Here is a 16,067-nt window from a genome sequence, read left to right as displayed (position 1 = left end):
GACTATAATGTCAGGTTGTCAGATTGTATAAGGCTATATGGAAGTTCTTGTTTTCTTTAAGGTTGGTATCTGTTAACATGTTCACTGGCTATTCTTTTCTAAACGTAGTAATTTGTTCCTCATGATGGCTAAATGTTTAAAGTAGATTAATTGATAGATTGTTGGGTAAAATAATCTGTTTAATCTGAAAATAACATAATTGGTGAGAAGTTCTGACTGTCATACCTGATAGCGATATGCTAAAAATAGATTATCCTTGTGATATTTTTTTTTTATTCTGATTATAACTCATTAAAATTTGGCTGCTTAAGAACTTCTGAGGAAGATGACATTTGTATTCCATTGAAGTTTTATTTTCAGTATAGTGTTATGGTTAAATGTACTTTCAAGTTAGAAACAGAGGTTCAAGTCCTTAGGCCACTGCATACTAATTGTGTAATCTTGGGCAAGAGATTTAACCACTCTTAACCCTGAGTTTCCTTACTAGCAAATAATACTGATCAAATCTCATGGGGTTGTTGATTGTATTAAAGGGTTTATGTAAATTTTTAATGTAGTGTCTAACACATAGCAAAAGCCATGTAAATACTGGCTATGACATCATGCTCCTTTGACCAGTCACTAGTCATCACTGTGGTTAAGAAGTTAAAAATACTGATAAGTTTAATTTTACATTGTCATCATATGCGTCCCAAATACACTGGGACTGGTGAATATGGCCAGTGCGTCTGAAATGCAAAGCTGAGAAGATAAAGTATATTTTACCAGTACTTGAAAATGTTTTTTTAAATAGTAAGAAAGTAGCAAAATTTGTTACCTAGTCCAAGCTCTGTATTGCTTGCTGTGGCAGGTCAATAAATTAACAAGTAGTTGGGGCTGCTGCTGCTAAGTCGCTTCAGTCGGTCCGACTCTGTGCGACCCCATAGACAGCAGCCTACCAGGCTCCCCGTTCCTGGGATTCTCCAGACAAGAACACTGGAGTGGGTTGCCATTTCCTTCTCCAATGCATGAAAGTGAAAAGTGAAAGTGAAGTCACTCAGTCGTGTCTGACTCTTTAGCGACCCCATGGACTCAGCCCACCAGGCTCCTCTGTCCATGGGATTTTCCAGGCAAGAGTACTGGAGTGGGGTGCCATTGCCTTCTCCAGAAGATAGACTGCTGCTGCTGCTGCTAAGTCGCTTCAGTCATGTCCGACTCTGTGCGACCCCATAGACGGCAACCCAGCAGGCCCCCCCGTCCCTGAGATTCTCCAGGCAAGAACACTGGAGTGGGTTACCATTTCCTTCTCCAGTGCATGAAAGTGAAAAGTTAAAGTGAAGTCGCTCAGTTGTGTCCGACTCCTAGCGACCCCATGGACTACACCCCACCAGGCTCCTCCGTCCATGGGATTTTCCAGGCAAGAGTACTGGAGTGAGGTGCCGTTGCCTTCTCCGGAAAATAGACTAGTGTCCCCCAAACCATCCTCCCTGCGTTAGAATATAGGTTTTTTTAATTCCAAAAAGGAGAAGGGCTAAAGTCCTTGTTCCAGTCAGACTCCAGAGGGAATGTGTTCATTTCTTCCTTCCTGTAGTCATTCACAGGTGGGCCTGGTCAGGATGTTTCCTGTGAGCCAAACATAGACTGGCATTAGAAAAGCTGTGGGCATGTACAGAAGGTGCAGTGGAGGGTGGGAAGGATACTCTGCAGAGCACAGCTACATTCTTTAAGGCGTTACCTGTTTTCCAAAATGAGCTTGATTTGTTTGTTAACTGGCGTACAACAGAAAGACAGGTAACCACATTTGTGTTTATGGTGAAGACAATGATGAATGAGGATAAAAGTGACAAAGGGAAAAATTAGTTATTAGTTCTGTGCTTATCTAGCTCTGAACCAGTGCTATGCTGGTACGATGCATAACAGCCGGTACTTAATAAACATATGGTCTAGTACCCCTCTTTTCCAGTCTCCCCATTTCCTGGTGAAAGTCGGTACAATAAGACATGTGTAAACTGCTTTCTTTAGGGTAGTTCTTTTGGTGAATGGTCTCTGAACTTTAAGATTGAAAAATACATATATACTTAACCACACCAGTATAGGGAATACATTTACATTTATGATTTTTTTTCTTATTTCTAGTCAAGTGCACCATGTATCCTCTTTATTGATGAAATTGATGCTATTACCCCCAAAAGAGAAATTGCTTCAAAAGATATGGAGCGAAGAATTGTAGCCCAGCTCCTAACCTGCATGGACGGTGAGTTTGAAACAGTGAATTCACTTTAAGATAATGTTTTTTTTTTAAAATATTGTAAGATGTGAAGATATGAAATATTTAAGTAGCATAAAACTTAGAGTACAAAGCAGAAATCTTTTTCTTTTCATAAAAAATTATATCATTAATTTTTGAAGTATGTCTTATTATTTATTTTTAACACATTTACACACATATGTAAATACACTAAAATCTTGTGTTGCTTTTTCCAATACTGTGCACCACACACACTATTCTATACTCTTTGTATCTTAATAATATCTTGGAAATGTTGCCATTTAAAAAAAAAATTTCATTTTTAATTGATGATTGGTTTACAACATTGGTTTGATTTCTGTCATACATCATCATGAATTAACCATAGGTGTACATATGTCCCCTCCCTCCTACCTTCTGCCCAAATGTTGCCATTTTAATCCATTTATATCTACCTCTTTTTAATTGCTGCTTGGTATCCTTTAGAATAAATTCATTATATTGTACTTAAATATTTCCATTTGATGGATATTCAAGTTGTTTTGATTTTGCTTTACAGTGAACTGTAAGGGATATCCTTAAATGGGCCTTTTTGGTACACATAAATTTTTCTAAGATGAAGTAATGGTTAAAGATTACACATTTAAAATTGTTATAAGAAATGGCAAATTGCTTTCCAAAAAGACTTTTCCATTTACGTCTTTACCAGTACTATTCGAGAGTCACCCTTCCTCCAGATTTTTCCCAACACTAAATTGTTTTAGTTTATGACACTCTGAGGGATGAAAAGTGGCATGTTTGTTGTTATTTGCATTTCCGTGATTACTGTTGATGTAGATCATCTTGCCATAGTTTTTGGCTTTTCATATTCTTTCCAAAATCCCTTTTTTTATCTTTTTCCCTTTGATTGAATTTTTAAAAATTTGAGTGAATACTATATTTTAATATATTATAGAAACAAATCCTTTGTTAAATGTAGTACAATTCCTTCCTATCTGTAGCTTGTTTTTCAGTTTTGTTTAATGGTTTTTGGATACAAATTTGGAAGAAAGAAATCAGCACAAGTAGAACTTCTGGAACTAGATCTTACCTGCTGGAAAATAGCATATGTTTTGTGTACATAAGAAAATTTGAAATAATATGTAATTTGCATTTCTTGTGATGGTAGGTTGTAGGTTGTTTATTCTGCTGTTTTATTCTTACGTAAAATTTTCTTGGAATGTCTTAAGGCCTATGTTCTGAATTACCATCTTTTTAAATTTATTTTTTAATTGAAGGATAATTGCTTTACGGAATTTTGTTGTTTTCTGTCAGACCTCAATGAATTACCATAGTTTATTGAAGCTAATATGTTATCATAAGATGCACCATCATTTTATGTACATCTGAGAAGGAAAAAGACATAACAACAATCAGAATATGACATAATGCTTATTACATTGATAGTATAAGCATTCTGATTTCAGAGATATTAAAATGTGGAAAAATGACTAAGTATAGGGATTAAGCAGACTGCTTATTACTAGAACATTACTGAAAGCTCTGTTAGTTGATGTTTTTGGTGTGTCTCTGTGTATGTTTTAAGGTTTCCTTTTTTAAAACAGAATAGGGAAAACAGTAAACAATTCAATTTACATAGTCAGCCTGTTACTGAACTGAACTTGGATCCAGTTGCATGACGCCCAGCAAAGCCAATTTACTGACGCTGGGTTGTGGTGAAAGAAAGTACGGTGTTTATTGCACGGTACCAGGCAAGAGGAGTAGGTAGCGAATGCTTGAAAGACCCAAATCCCTGATGCTATCAGGCAAGGGTTTTTAAAGGCAGCGTTAGAGGTGAGGGTTTCAGGGTGCGTGAAATCAGCTCTTGGGACATTTTTCTGATTGGTTGGTGGCATGGTGATGTTTCGGGAATCTTAATCATCAGCCAGTCTGGGGTCTCTCTGCTTGTGGTCGGCATGTAGTCACTGTGCTCCACTGGGTAGAGGGTCTTACTTGCTATAGAACAACTCAAAGATCCCTACAGATTGTTATCTGTATATCCCTTCCTGTGACTCCCTTGTTCTAATTATTAGCTGCTTGAGTTCACTTTTTAGAACTCTGGGAGGACCAGACAAGAAGCAGAGGACATGGAGGGGCTTGTACCCAGGAAAGCCCAGCAGGATCTTGCTTGGTTTCAGCCCTCCCTTTTCTTTGATACTTCTCAGTGCTGAGGCGGAACAAGAGTGAGACAAAACAGGAAATAAAGTGTTGGATAGAGGTGTCAATCATAAATTCTGCAGAGGAACTTGATTTTGGGGGGCTTGTTTCTTTCTCCCCAAATAACCTGTGACTTGTAGTCATTTTTCTTCCTACAGTTTGAGAATTTTGTAAAAACATTATTAATTCAGAGTTTATAAATCTGAAATTGTAGTAAGTTAAAACTCTTAAGTAAGTTAATATGTAACAAGATAATTAAGACCACTTTAAAAAAAATTCTAATTTTAATAACGAAACTCAGATGTAATTCTAATTACTAAGACATGTGAAGGATGTTAAAAATACCATTTGTTTATGAGAAAACTGATACACAGCTGAAGGCCAGATGCAAACTGAGTCATTGGCAAAGTATCAGCTAGAATCCGGATATTTATTTACACATACAATTAATGACCTACTCACGAATGCTTTATTTATGAGAGCTGTTACCCAAGAAACGTGTTAACTAGTTTTTTTATTAACTCTGTAAAAAGAACTGAAGCTTCATTTTTTTAAATACTCAGAAATTCATTCTTTTGGCTAATGTAACTTCAGTTTAAAAGATCAAGTCCTCTAGAAGAGGGAGAAAAGGAATGAAGTTTGTCTTATAGTGGATGGCCAATCCTAGCTGAGGTCTGATTTTTATCTTTCTAGAAGCTTTTGAAGCAACCTTTATGTTGCTAAGTATTGATTTCCTGGGGAAGGATTTTTTTCATTACTGAAGATTTAACAGATTTCCATGATTGTTCTTTTTGAATTCTGTTACTAACCCTTGCTGTGTTCAGAACTCATCACCAAGACTATATTGTCTGAGCAACATGAACTAGGAAAAGGAAGCTGACTGCTACCCTTGGTCATTGTTTCTAGCTCTGAGAATGAAAGCACCCCTGAATTAGCAGGGGAACAGCTTTGGCTCTGTGCCAGCATTAGTGCAGGAAGGGTTCAGTTATGAGAACATCTTGCTGTGACTGCAAGTTTGTAACTCATGGTGCTACCTCAATTACGGGGTGTCACCTTGTTACCTTTGAAATATAGGTCTCTTTGTTCACGGATCTCCTTTTGTAGCATATGAGTCTCTTTTTTTTAGCTGATTCCCTTTCTTCAGTTTTCAAAAAGTGTTAAAGAGCTTTCCTGTCTCACTTAAAGACACACCTTATGCATATTTTCTTTATTCAAAGAGTAATTACTGCCAACTAAATGCTTCTAATTTGGTTCTGTTTTGTAACCCCACCCATGTAATTGTCTCTCTGCCTCTGCCATTCACTGAAACTAATCCCAGAAAGGTCATTGACAGTTACCACTGGCCACATCTTTGGGCGTGCTTTTAGCCCTCACCCCTCTGAACCCACCTCTTAAAGTTAACTGGTGGAAGGGACTCTACTGAGTAGTGCTGGCCCAGGGCAAGCACCCAGTGAGTGTTAGCAGTGGGTCTGGGAGCATCTGATACTGTTGTTACCTTGTCCTTACAGGTGTCAGCACACTTGACTTGAGTAACACACTGTCCTTCTCCTGTTCTCTGATAGCTCTCTAACACTTTCTCTTACTTGCCTCCTTTTCCCCATCCTTTAAAGAAAGATATTCCATACGGTTTCACACTTGATCTTCTTTTCTTCTTGCCCTCTCCCTACTTCCAGCTATCTCCTGTTCAGCTCATCTTTGGAAAACTTTGAAATTACATCTCTAACCTTCATTTCTGATAAACTTCCAACCCATGTTCACCGCTGCCTGCTAGATACTTGCAGGTAAGTGTCCCACGTCCCCTCATACTCAGTGGGTCCACTGGCTTCGCCTGTGGCCCTTCCTGCTGTCTGACCCGCCTTCTGTATTCCATATTTAAGGTAACAGCTTCCAGACTGAGTTGTCTTTGTCTCTTCCTTCTCTTCCTCCTTCACATTGAATCATTTGTGTAGTGCTTTTGATGTCATCTACAACTTGGACCTTGAATTGGGGTTTTCTTTTTTATTTCCTTTGTGCCTGCCTTCACTCATCTGTTACCTGATTATTGTATTCAAATCACAGCAAACTCTTGTATTTATTCCTTTTTATTCCATTCAAAATTATTATTAGAGTTATCTTTCCAAAACACACATCTTAACAGAAAAACATTTCGTGGCTTCTGTTGGCAAAAGAATGTTCTATAAACTTCTCATGACTTGACTGTTAGAGGACTTCGTTAGCCATTACCTGTGTGTGGGGCAGGGGGCGGCGTGGTTGGTGTGTAAACCTCAGTCTCTCCGCTAGTCCACTCTGGTTCAGTTGTGAGAAATAATGCTTGTGGAAGGCACACTTTAGGCCCTGTATTCTGTCCATGAATAAAAATCTGTGACTAAATTAGTTGCCAGAGCAACTGGAGGCTATGTTGTATTCCCCCGTCTCAGTGCCACGAGTGTGTTTGAGATACTTACTACTGTGTCTTGCCCAGACTTCCTGATGGTGGACCACTCTCCCTGTCTAAACATGGCACAGCTGTTTGTACCTCTGTGCTTTCACTCATTCTCTTTCTTCCATGTACGATTTCATTAGCCTATGTCTCCTTGTTAATAGCCTATCCACCCTTTAAGCCTTTTTGGAATGTTACCTGCTCCCTAAGTTCTTCCTGATTCCTCAGTCTGAATTCATAATATCTTCCATTGTATCACTGCAGTGCTTTGTTTATACTTCAGTTCAGTTCAGTCGCTCAGTTGTGTCCAACTCTTTGCAACCCCGTGAATCACAGCACCCCAGGCCTGCCTGTCCATCACCAACTCCCGGAGTTCACTCAGACTCAGGTCCATCGAGTCAGTGATGCCATGCAGCCATGTCATCCTCTGTCATCCCCTTCTTCTGCCCCCAGTCCCTCCCAGCATCAGGGTCTTTTCCAATGAGTCAACTCTGCACATGAGGTGGCCAAAGTATTAGAGTTTCAGCTTCAGCATCAGTCCTTCCAACGAACACCCAGGACTGATCTCCTTTAGGATGGACTGGTTTGATCTCCTTGCAGTCCAAGGGACTCTCAAGAGTCTTCTCCAATACCACAGTTCAAAAGCATCAATTCTTCAGCGCTCAGCTTTCTTCACAGTCCAACTCTCACATCCATACATGACCACTGGAAAAACCATTAAGTGAAGTGAAGTCACTTAGTCGTGTCCGACTCTTTGCGACCTCATGGACTGTAGCCTATCAGGCTCTTCCGTCCGTGGGATTTTCCAGGCAAGAGTACTGGAGTGGATTGCCATTTCCTTCTTCAAGAAAAACCATAGCCTTGACTAAGTGGACCTTGGTTGGCAAAGTAATATCTCTGCTTTTCAATATACTGTCTAGGTTGGTCATAACTTTCCTTCCAAGGTATAAGCGTCTTTTAATTTCATTGCTGCAATCACCATCTGCAGTGATTTTGGAGCCTCAAAAAATAGGCTGACACTGTTTCCACCGTTTCCCCATCTATTTCCCAGGAAGTGATGGGACCGGATGCCATGATCTTCGTTTTCTGAACATTGAGCTTTAAGCCCACTTTTTCACTCTCCTCTTTCACTTTCATCAAGAGGCTTTTTAGTTCCTCTTCACTTTCCGCCATAAGGGTGGTGTCATCTGCATATCTGAGGTTATTGATGTTTCTCCCAGCAGTCTTGATTCCAGCTTGTGCTTCTTCCAGCCCAGCGTTTCTCATGATGTACTCTGCATAGAAGTTAAACAAGCAGGGTGACAATATACAGCCTTGACGTACTCCTTTTCCTATTTGGAACCAGTCTGTTGTTCCATGTCCAGTTCTAACTGTTGCTTCCTGACCTGCATGTATACTTCCTGTGCTTCAAATAGATTGAGTTGCTTGAGGACAAAGTTTGTATTTTCCTCACATCTTTCACGTATTGCTGCTGCTGCTGCTAAGTTGCTTCAGTCGTGTCCGACTCTGTGGGACCCCATAGACGGCAGCCCACCAGGCTCCCCCGTCCCTGGGATTCTCCAGGCAAGAACACTGGAGTGGGTTGCCATTTCCTTCTCCAATGCATGAAAGTGAAAAGTGAAAGTGAAGTTGCTCAGTCGTGTCCAACTCTTAGTGACCCCATGGACTGCAGCCCACCAGGCTCCTCCATGCATGGGATTTTCCAGGCAAGAGTACTGGAGTGGGGTGCCATTGCCTTCTCCGTTTCACATATTAGGCATTTAATAAATGGTAAATGTTAAATGTTATGTTTTATATTCATATATATAATATATAATTGTCATTGTGTAATACTTTCTCTCTAACCACTTAATAACTTGGATAACATTAGTACCCTTAGTGTCAAGTGTCTTGTTCACCACTCATCCTCTGTCTGGTTCTTACTAGATCTGAATAATGTGGCTGCTACAGCTCGGGTCCTAGTCATTGGAGCTACCAACCGACCAGACTCCTTAGACCCTGCTTTGAGACGTGCAGGAAGGTTCGACCGAGAAATATGCCTAGGTATCCCAGATGAAGCGTCCAGAGAAAGGTATACTCTTAGAGAATGAAATTTGTATGCCACTATGTCATCTGAACTGCGTGTTTTGAAAATGAGGGGTGAGAAATGCCATGAAGCCTTCTTTCTCTCTTATCTCTTTCTTTATGTGCCAATGAAATTGATTTGGAAAGGAAAAAGCCCACATTAAATTAATGCTTAAGAAAACAATTTACTCACTAATACTGCAGTGGTTTCAGGCTGCTTTTCCAGTAGTGATAATGGACTTCTGTCCACACTCATTTGTCTGATCTTATTAACAATGTCTTTTGTTTTTTAGGTGGCTGTCAGCCTAGGGAGAGTGTTTAGAGCTATGGAATAGTGCTCATTGGTTCACATGTGGGTTAAATCTGAGTACCGTATTTTAACCTGTTGCACTAATCTGCCTAAAACTATAAGCTCCCTGACAGATAATTAAGGGGCAGCCAGAGAGTTGGGAACTGTCTGCCTGCTGTAAGACCACCCTTTCCTAGTGATTGGGTTTGAATGTCCACAGAGCAGAGAGGTGTCCACCAGCATCTCAATAACAAAAATATCTGGGGAGGCACTGTTCAGGCAGTGGAGTAAAGGAAATCTAGTAAAGAAGTGTTCTGAAATACTGTATTTATAATGACTTTCAGCTTAAGTTCATGACACTAAATTGCTGCACACGCTTACTAGCAGCTTTTAGGGAAAGTGGTATATAGTGAAAGGATAGGCATGGGGACAGGGAAGACGGGTAGAGATGAACAGGAGACTTCATGAGTGCTGAACACAAAACTGACCAGAAGACACTGGGCAGGAGAAAGCATTAGGAAGAAGAGGTCATCCTTCCCTTCTTGCTAATACTTAATGTGGCTTCAGCTTTTGACTGATTGGCAGTTGCTTCCTCAGCTGTTGTATTCAGCGTCATCTATAGGTATGCTCATTGTGTTCTCACGTGTATTAATATAATCTTTAAACGGTTACTCAACTATTCAAGTTAAGTTGTTTGTATTTACTTAGGAAACGTGTATTAAGCATATAGTATATGTATACTAATGGGATAGGTAATGTAAGGAATATAAAGAATTCTAAACCCTTGCTTTTAGGATGTTTACGATACTGAAAGAAAAATAAGGCCTGTATCCTTTATCAAATCTTTTTTTTGGTTAAGTGTCAAACTTCATCATAATAGAGACATAGACACAGTAAAGCCCACCATCCCTACTAGATAAAATTGTTCCTTGATCCACTCAGTCGAGTCCTTAAAGGGCTTTCCTAGGTAGTCATATTTTGAAAATATTTAAGCCTACAGAAAAGTTGAAAGAATAATACAATAAATATATGTATGTTTAGCTGAATTTACCACTTGTTAACATTTTGCTATGTTTGATTTCACTCTTTATGTAAAAACATCATGTGTGTATGGGTGTGCGCATGTGTATATATCTTTATTTTTTGCCAGCCCACATGAAGGATAGTTGAAGAAATTATGATACTTTAGCTGTAAATACTTCTGTGTAACTATACCATTTTCCACAGTAAATAAACTTAACACTGATAATAATATTACTCAGTACAATCTATTCTGATTTTCCCAGTTGCCCCCAAATGTCCATTGTTCTTTTAATCTTTCATTTTTTTAAAACCTAGAATAAAGGAACAAACCTGCCATGTAGTTGGCATGTCCCTTTAATCTCCTTTAAAAAGCCTTTAGTCATTAGATACGGACATATTTATAGTTGACATGACATAATGCCTGGGATTTGCATTAAAACACTCCAGAGGGAAAAAAAAGTAGGGGATAAATAAGACTGTGAAAATGTTGATAATTATTGAAACTGAGTGATTAAAAACATGAGGGTTCATTATTGTGACAGTTTTAAAGCATATATTTGTAAATTCTCGGTCCTCCTCTTAGTGGGAGGTGGGTCTGTGTCTCCTCTTCTTGAATCTGGGCTGAGTGACCCATCAGTCAATACAGAATAGGGGAACTGATGCTACGGGACTTTTCTTCCAGGGCTAGCTGATATGCTGTAGACAGTGTAGAGCTCAGTTTCTGAGTCCAGGCCACCTGCTCCAGCCTCTTTACTCAACTGTCTTAAAACTGGAAATCTCTTAATGGTAATTTTCTCCTCCTTTGGAGTTTCCATGTCAGTGTTAGTCTCTCAGTTGTGTCTGACTCTTTGCGACGCCATGGACTATAGCCCACGAAGCTCCTCTGTCAGTGGGGATTCTCCAGGCAAGAATACTGGTGTGGATTGCCATTCCCATCTCCAGGGGATCTTCCCAACCCAGGGATTGAACCCTGGTCTCCTGCAGGCAGATTCTTTACCATCTGAGGAGTTTCCATAGTATGATAACCAAAGTTAACATTTTTTTAGGAGTAGACTGTTAATGAAAAAAGGATGATATTTATTTTATGTTAGCTATTTTTTTTTAACATTCTAAATTTCTTAGTATTCTTATGCATAGTAGCAAATCAGATCTGTGTTTTGAGGAAGTAGTTCTTTTTTTTTAAATTTATTTATTTTTGGCTGTGCTGGGCTTCGTTGCTGCTCAGGCTTTTCTCTACTTGTGGTGTGCAGGCTTCTCGTTGCTGTGGACTTTTTTGTTGTGGAGCAGGGGCTCTAGGTTGTGGGCTTCAGTAGTTGTAGCCCGTGTGCTGAGTAATTGCAGCTCCTGGGCTCTAGAGTACAGGCTCAGTATTTTTGGCACATGGGCTTAGTTGCTCCACAGCATGTGGAATCTTCCCAGATCGGGGATCCAACCTGTGTCTCCTGCATTGGCAAGCAGATTCTTTACCACCAAGCCACCAGGGAACCCCAGGAAGTAGTTCTTTTTTTTTTTTTTTTTTTTTTAGGAAGTAGTTCTATAATGAACTTTTCCTTCACTCCTACTATTTACAGTATCTAAGTGAAAATTTTCATTTATAAGTAATGTTCATCTGCTTCTCTTCTGTTCACTTACATGATCCCAAAGGGTGTTTCTATAACTTATTGTCCAGTAGCTTGACATATTAAACTATTTGTTTCTCTTACACATTTGGAAATTTCACAACATGTTATTTTGTCCAGGTTAATGTATAATATCACAATATCTAAATAATAATAATCAACATTTATTGGGAACTTACTGTGCATCAGCCAGTGTTCTGGCACCTTTGCATATATTCACCTAACATCCCTATGATTAAGTGCTATTATAATTATACTTAACAGATGAGAAAACTAAAGCACAGAAATGAAGTAACACAGAGTGGCAGAGCTGACTTCAAACTGAGGTGGTCTGGTATCAGACCTTTTGTCCAGAATATCTTTACTATTTTTAAATTTTTATTTTAAGTATTCCTTTAGTGATAATAGACTTCCCTGGTGGCTTAGACGGTAAAGCATCTGTGTGCAATGTGGGAGACCCAGGTTTGATCCCTGGGTCTGGAAGATCCCCTGGAGAAGGAAATGGCACCCCACTCCAGTACTCGTGCCTGGAAAATTCCATGGACTGAGGAGCCTGGTAGACTACAGTCCATGGGGTCACAAAGAGTCGGACACGACTGAGTGACTTCACTTTTTCACTTTTAGTGATAATAATTATCCAGAAGTCCACATTTCATTGACACATACCATGTTGCCAGTTGAGTTCAGCAAAGTTTCTCACACATGAAATACAGGGGATCAGCAGTAAATAAAGATGAAATTGGAGAAATAACTGTCCTAATATAGGATTGGGTATTAAAGTTTGTATCAGCATAACTTTTTGTGATGAATAAAGCTAATGGTTTGAGTTTAGAGGCTTTTTTTATTTTTGGCAGATGTCTGTTTAATTTACTCTAAAAGAATTTACCTTACATTCTTATAAATCATTTATCTTATTTCTTCTGTAATACTGTCAAACTCTTATAGGCAGAATATTTTTTAAAAACCTATTTTTTTATTCTGTTGTCTAATACAGCAGAAATTTATAACTTAATCCCTAATAGAATAAGGTGGGATATATATTAGAGAGTTAGCATTTGTTAAATAAGTGAACTATTTGATCTTACATTATGTCTGTTAAGTGAACTGTTTGATCTTAAGTTGTGTCCGTTATAATACCATTGACAGAGAAGAAAGACTTCCATAAACATATATAGTTTTTAATATTTGGCTGTGTCGAGTCTTAGTTGCAGCACTCAGTATCTTCGTTGTGTCACATGAGATCTTTATTGTTTTGGTGCGTGGACTCTCTCTAGTTGTGGCCGGGGGCTCAGTAGTCACGGCGTGGGGACTTAGTTGCTCCGTGGCATGTGGGATGTTAGTTCCCCGACCAGGGATCAAATCCATGTCCCTTGCATTGCAAGGCAGATTTTACCGTCTGAACCACCAGGGGAGTCCCCATAAATATATTTGGTGACTTATTTTTACTAGTAGATTAGGAATCTCAATTTCTTTTCCTTGTCTTTTCCACAGAATACTTCAAACTTTGTGCAGAAAACTAAGACTTCCTGAAACTTTTCATTTTCGTCACTTAGCACACCTCACGCCGGGCTTTGTTGGTGCTGACCTGATGGCACTCTGCCGAGAGGCAGCCATGTGTGCAGTCAATAGGGTCTTAATGGAGCTGCAGGGGCAGCACAAGAAAAATCCTGAGATTGAAGCTTCGCCCTCTGAAGGAGACCAGGAAGAAAGGACTGGGGCTGAACCCACTTCTAAAACACAGGTGCTTCCTATCCAGGTACCTTAAATGACCTTAAACTTTCCATTTGAATGTTTCTAATTTGTGTTAACCTTAAAAGCAGGCAGGTGTCAGTGTAGTTGAAGTTTGCGATTTTCTGTTTCACTGGAACTGTGTCTTTAAAATAATTGTTATACCCAGTATATGTAAAATTTCTGAAGTACAAGTTTTACTTTTTTCAGTTGATTCCAAATAAATTCCCTTTGTAATAATGATTATGAGGTCTAGAGCAGGAGTTGACACACTGTGGCACGCTGTGGCCCACCTGCTTACCTCCTGTTTTTGTAAATTAAAATTCTGTTGAAGCATAGGCATGCTCATTTATTGATGTAGACTCTTTTTCTGTTTTCATACGTGACAGCAGGATTCTCATAGGTGTCTGTATAGCAGAGAGTGCACGACTCACAAAGTCTCTGGTGTTTACTCTCTAATTCTTTCCAGAAAATTTGTCAACTCCTGTGATAACATTGACATTTGGTTATAATTCCAGGTTATCTTTTGTTAGGCAGACTAAAATAGTCTGCTGACATAACCATATCCTTGGCCCTACTTCAACTAGGGGACAGTGCTGGGAATGTGAGGGGGATGTTTATCATCTAAGATCTGTTAAAATTTTGAGTCTTGTGAGTCATGAAAACTCAATATAACACTTATATAGCATTTTATAGCTTGAACAGGGGGATTTTATATAATTTGATCCATATAACTTTATCAAATAAATACCATTCCTGTCCCCATTTTATAGTCAAAGAAATGAAGCTTAAGAGATGGTGACTTGCCTGAGGCCACGTGGCCTCTACTTTCCAGAGCAGGGGCTTAGATCCAGGTCTTTGGTTTTCAAATCATTTGTTTCTTTCTTACTCGTTTGGAACCAAAAGGATATCTGTTAGTAATAATGATAGACTTATTCCTTTTATAATAGTGCATGTAAGCTAGGATTTTTATCAAAATTCACCTGTTTCTTGAATATGTAAAAAGTGAAAATTGGAAATATGTGGTTGTTGAAATGAATATTTACCAATTGCTCATGCCCTAGTATAGTATATAAAGATTATTTTTCTTATCTTTGTTAATAGTTGATATATCTTTTCTTGACTAAATCAGAGCAAAAGAAATGACCTATATCAATGAAGAAAATTATTAAAATGTATAGAGGTTTATATACCTTACAGAAATGTTACACTAAGTGTAAATAGTAACTTTTTCAACAAGCTTTGTGGTTTTTCAGTTTTTCCCTCATTTGTTTCCTTTAAGGAAGAATTACAAAGGCTGCTGGGGTTGCTAAGGAACCAAGATCCCCTCTCAGAGGAGCAGCTTAAAGGACTGTGCATTGAGTTGAATGATTTCATTGTTGCTCTGTCGTCTGTCCAACCCTCTGCCAAAAGGGAGGGCTTTGCCACTGTCCCTAATGTGACATGGGCAGATATTGGTGCCCTGGAAGACATTAGAGAAGAGCTCACCATGGCGATATTGGTAGGTGTTTCTGCCACTAAATGTTGTTGGTGTGTGTGATGCCTAAACAGCCATGCATGTGTACTGGGTTATATATCTAAATTGGCATGATGATAGACTTTCTGTGATAGGTTCTCTTGTAATATTATTATTACATAATAATATATCAATTATAATAATATAATTATTATTGTATGATAATACGATAATAATCATTATTGTATAACAACACAATGGTATTATTGTGACACCCCAGTGATGGCTTTTCATTCTTCTGAGATTTGTTTTATATTTACTCTTTTGGTTGTGTTTGAATTCTATGGCACTGAGGTTTAAAGAGAAAAAGATTTAGGATTCAATGAAGAATAAATTGTTTGAGAAATACTTTCTGAGCTCAGTCACACTCATTGGGATCAAAACAGTTTTAGTGCCCATGAAACTTTCGGTTAATTTTCATTTACTCTTTTCCACTTTCATGCTCCTTCATGGTTCCTTAATGATTTCCAATCCATTTCCGTTCAGTTCAGTCGCTCAGTCGTGTCCGACACTTTGCAACCCCATGGACTGCAGCATGCCAGGGCTCCCTGTCTATCACCAACTCCCAGTTTGCTCAAACTCATGTGCATTGAGCCAGTGATGCTATCCAACCATCTCATCCTCTGTCATCTCCTTCTCCTTTTGCCTTCAGTCTTTCCCAGCATCAGGGTCTTTTCAAATAAGACAGTTCTTTGCATCAGGTGGCCAAAGTATTGGAGTTGCAGCTTCAGCGTCAGTCCTTCCAATGAATATTCAGAACTGATTTCCTTTAGGATGAACTGGTTGGATCTCCTTGCAGTCCACGGGACGCTCAAGAGTTTTCTCCAACACCACAGGGCAAAAGCATAAATTTTTCAGTGCTCAGCTTTCTTTATAGTCCAAGCTCACATACATGCATGACTACTGGAAAAACCATAGCTTTGACTAGATGGACCTTTGTTGGCAAAGTAATGTCTCTGCTTTTTAATATGCTGTCTAACTTTTCT

The 16,067-nt window shown here is 38.9% G+C and overlaps 1 protein-coding gene across 9 annotated transcripts in view; it reads left to right on the top strand.

The window, feature by feature from the left end:
* Window positions 1-16,067, top strand: part of NVL (nuclear VCP like) — a 180,067-nt gene that overhangs the window by 19,183 nt on the left and 144,817 nt on the right. For all 9 annotated transcript variants that reach the window (XM_059875668.1, XM_059875672.1, XM_059875671.1 and 6 more), the window contains 4 exons: window positions 2,116-2,233; window positions 8,769-8,913; window positions 13,329-13,593; window positions 14,848-15,066. In XM_059875668.1, the coding sequence (XP_059731651.1) occupies window positions 2,116-2,233; window positions 8,769-8,913; window positions 13,329-13,593; window positions 14,848-15,066 (747 nt within the window). The remainder of the gene's footprint in view (window positions 1-2,115; window positions 2,234-8,768; window positions 8,914-13,328; window positions 13,594-14,847; window positions 15,067-16,067) is intronic.

The sequence above is a fragment of the Bos taurus genome, chromosome 16 (genome assembly GCF_002263795.3).
Source record: "Bos taurus isolate L1 Dominette 01449 registration number 42190680 breed Hereford chromosome 16, ARS-UCD2.0, whole genome shotgun sequence".
Classification (NCBI taxonomy): Eukaryota; Metazoa; Chordata; class Mammalia; order Artiodactyla; family Bovidae; genus Bos; species Bos taurus.
Note: the sequence above shows the minus strand (reverse complement) of the source record. Positions and strands in the feature narration are given on the sequence as shown.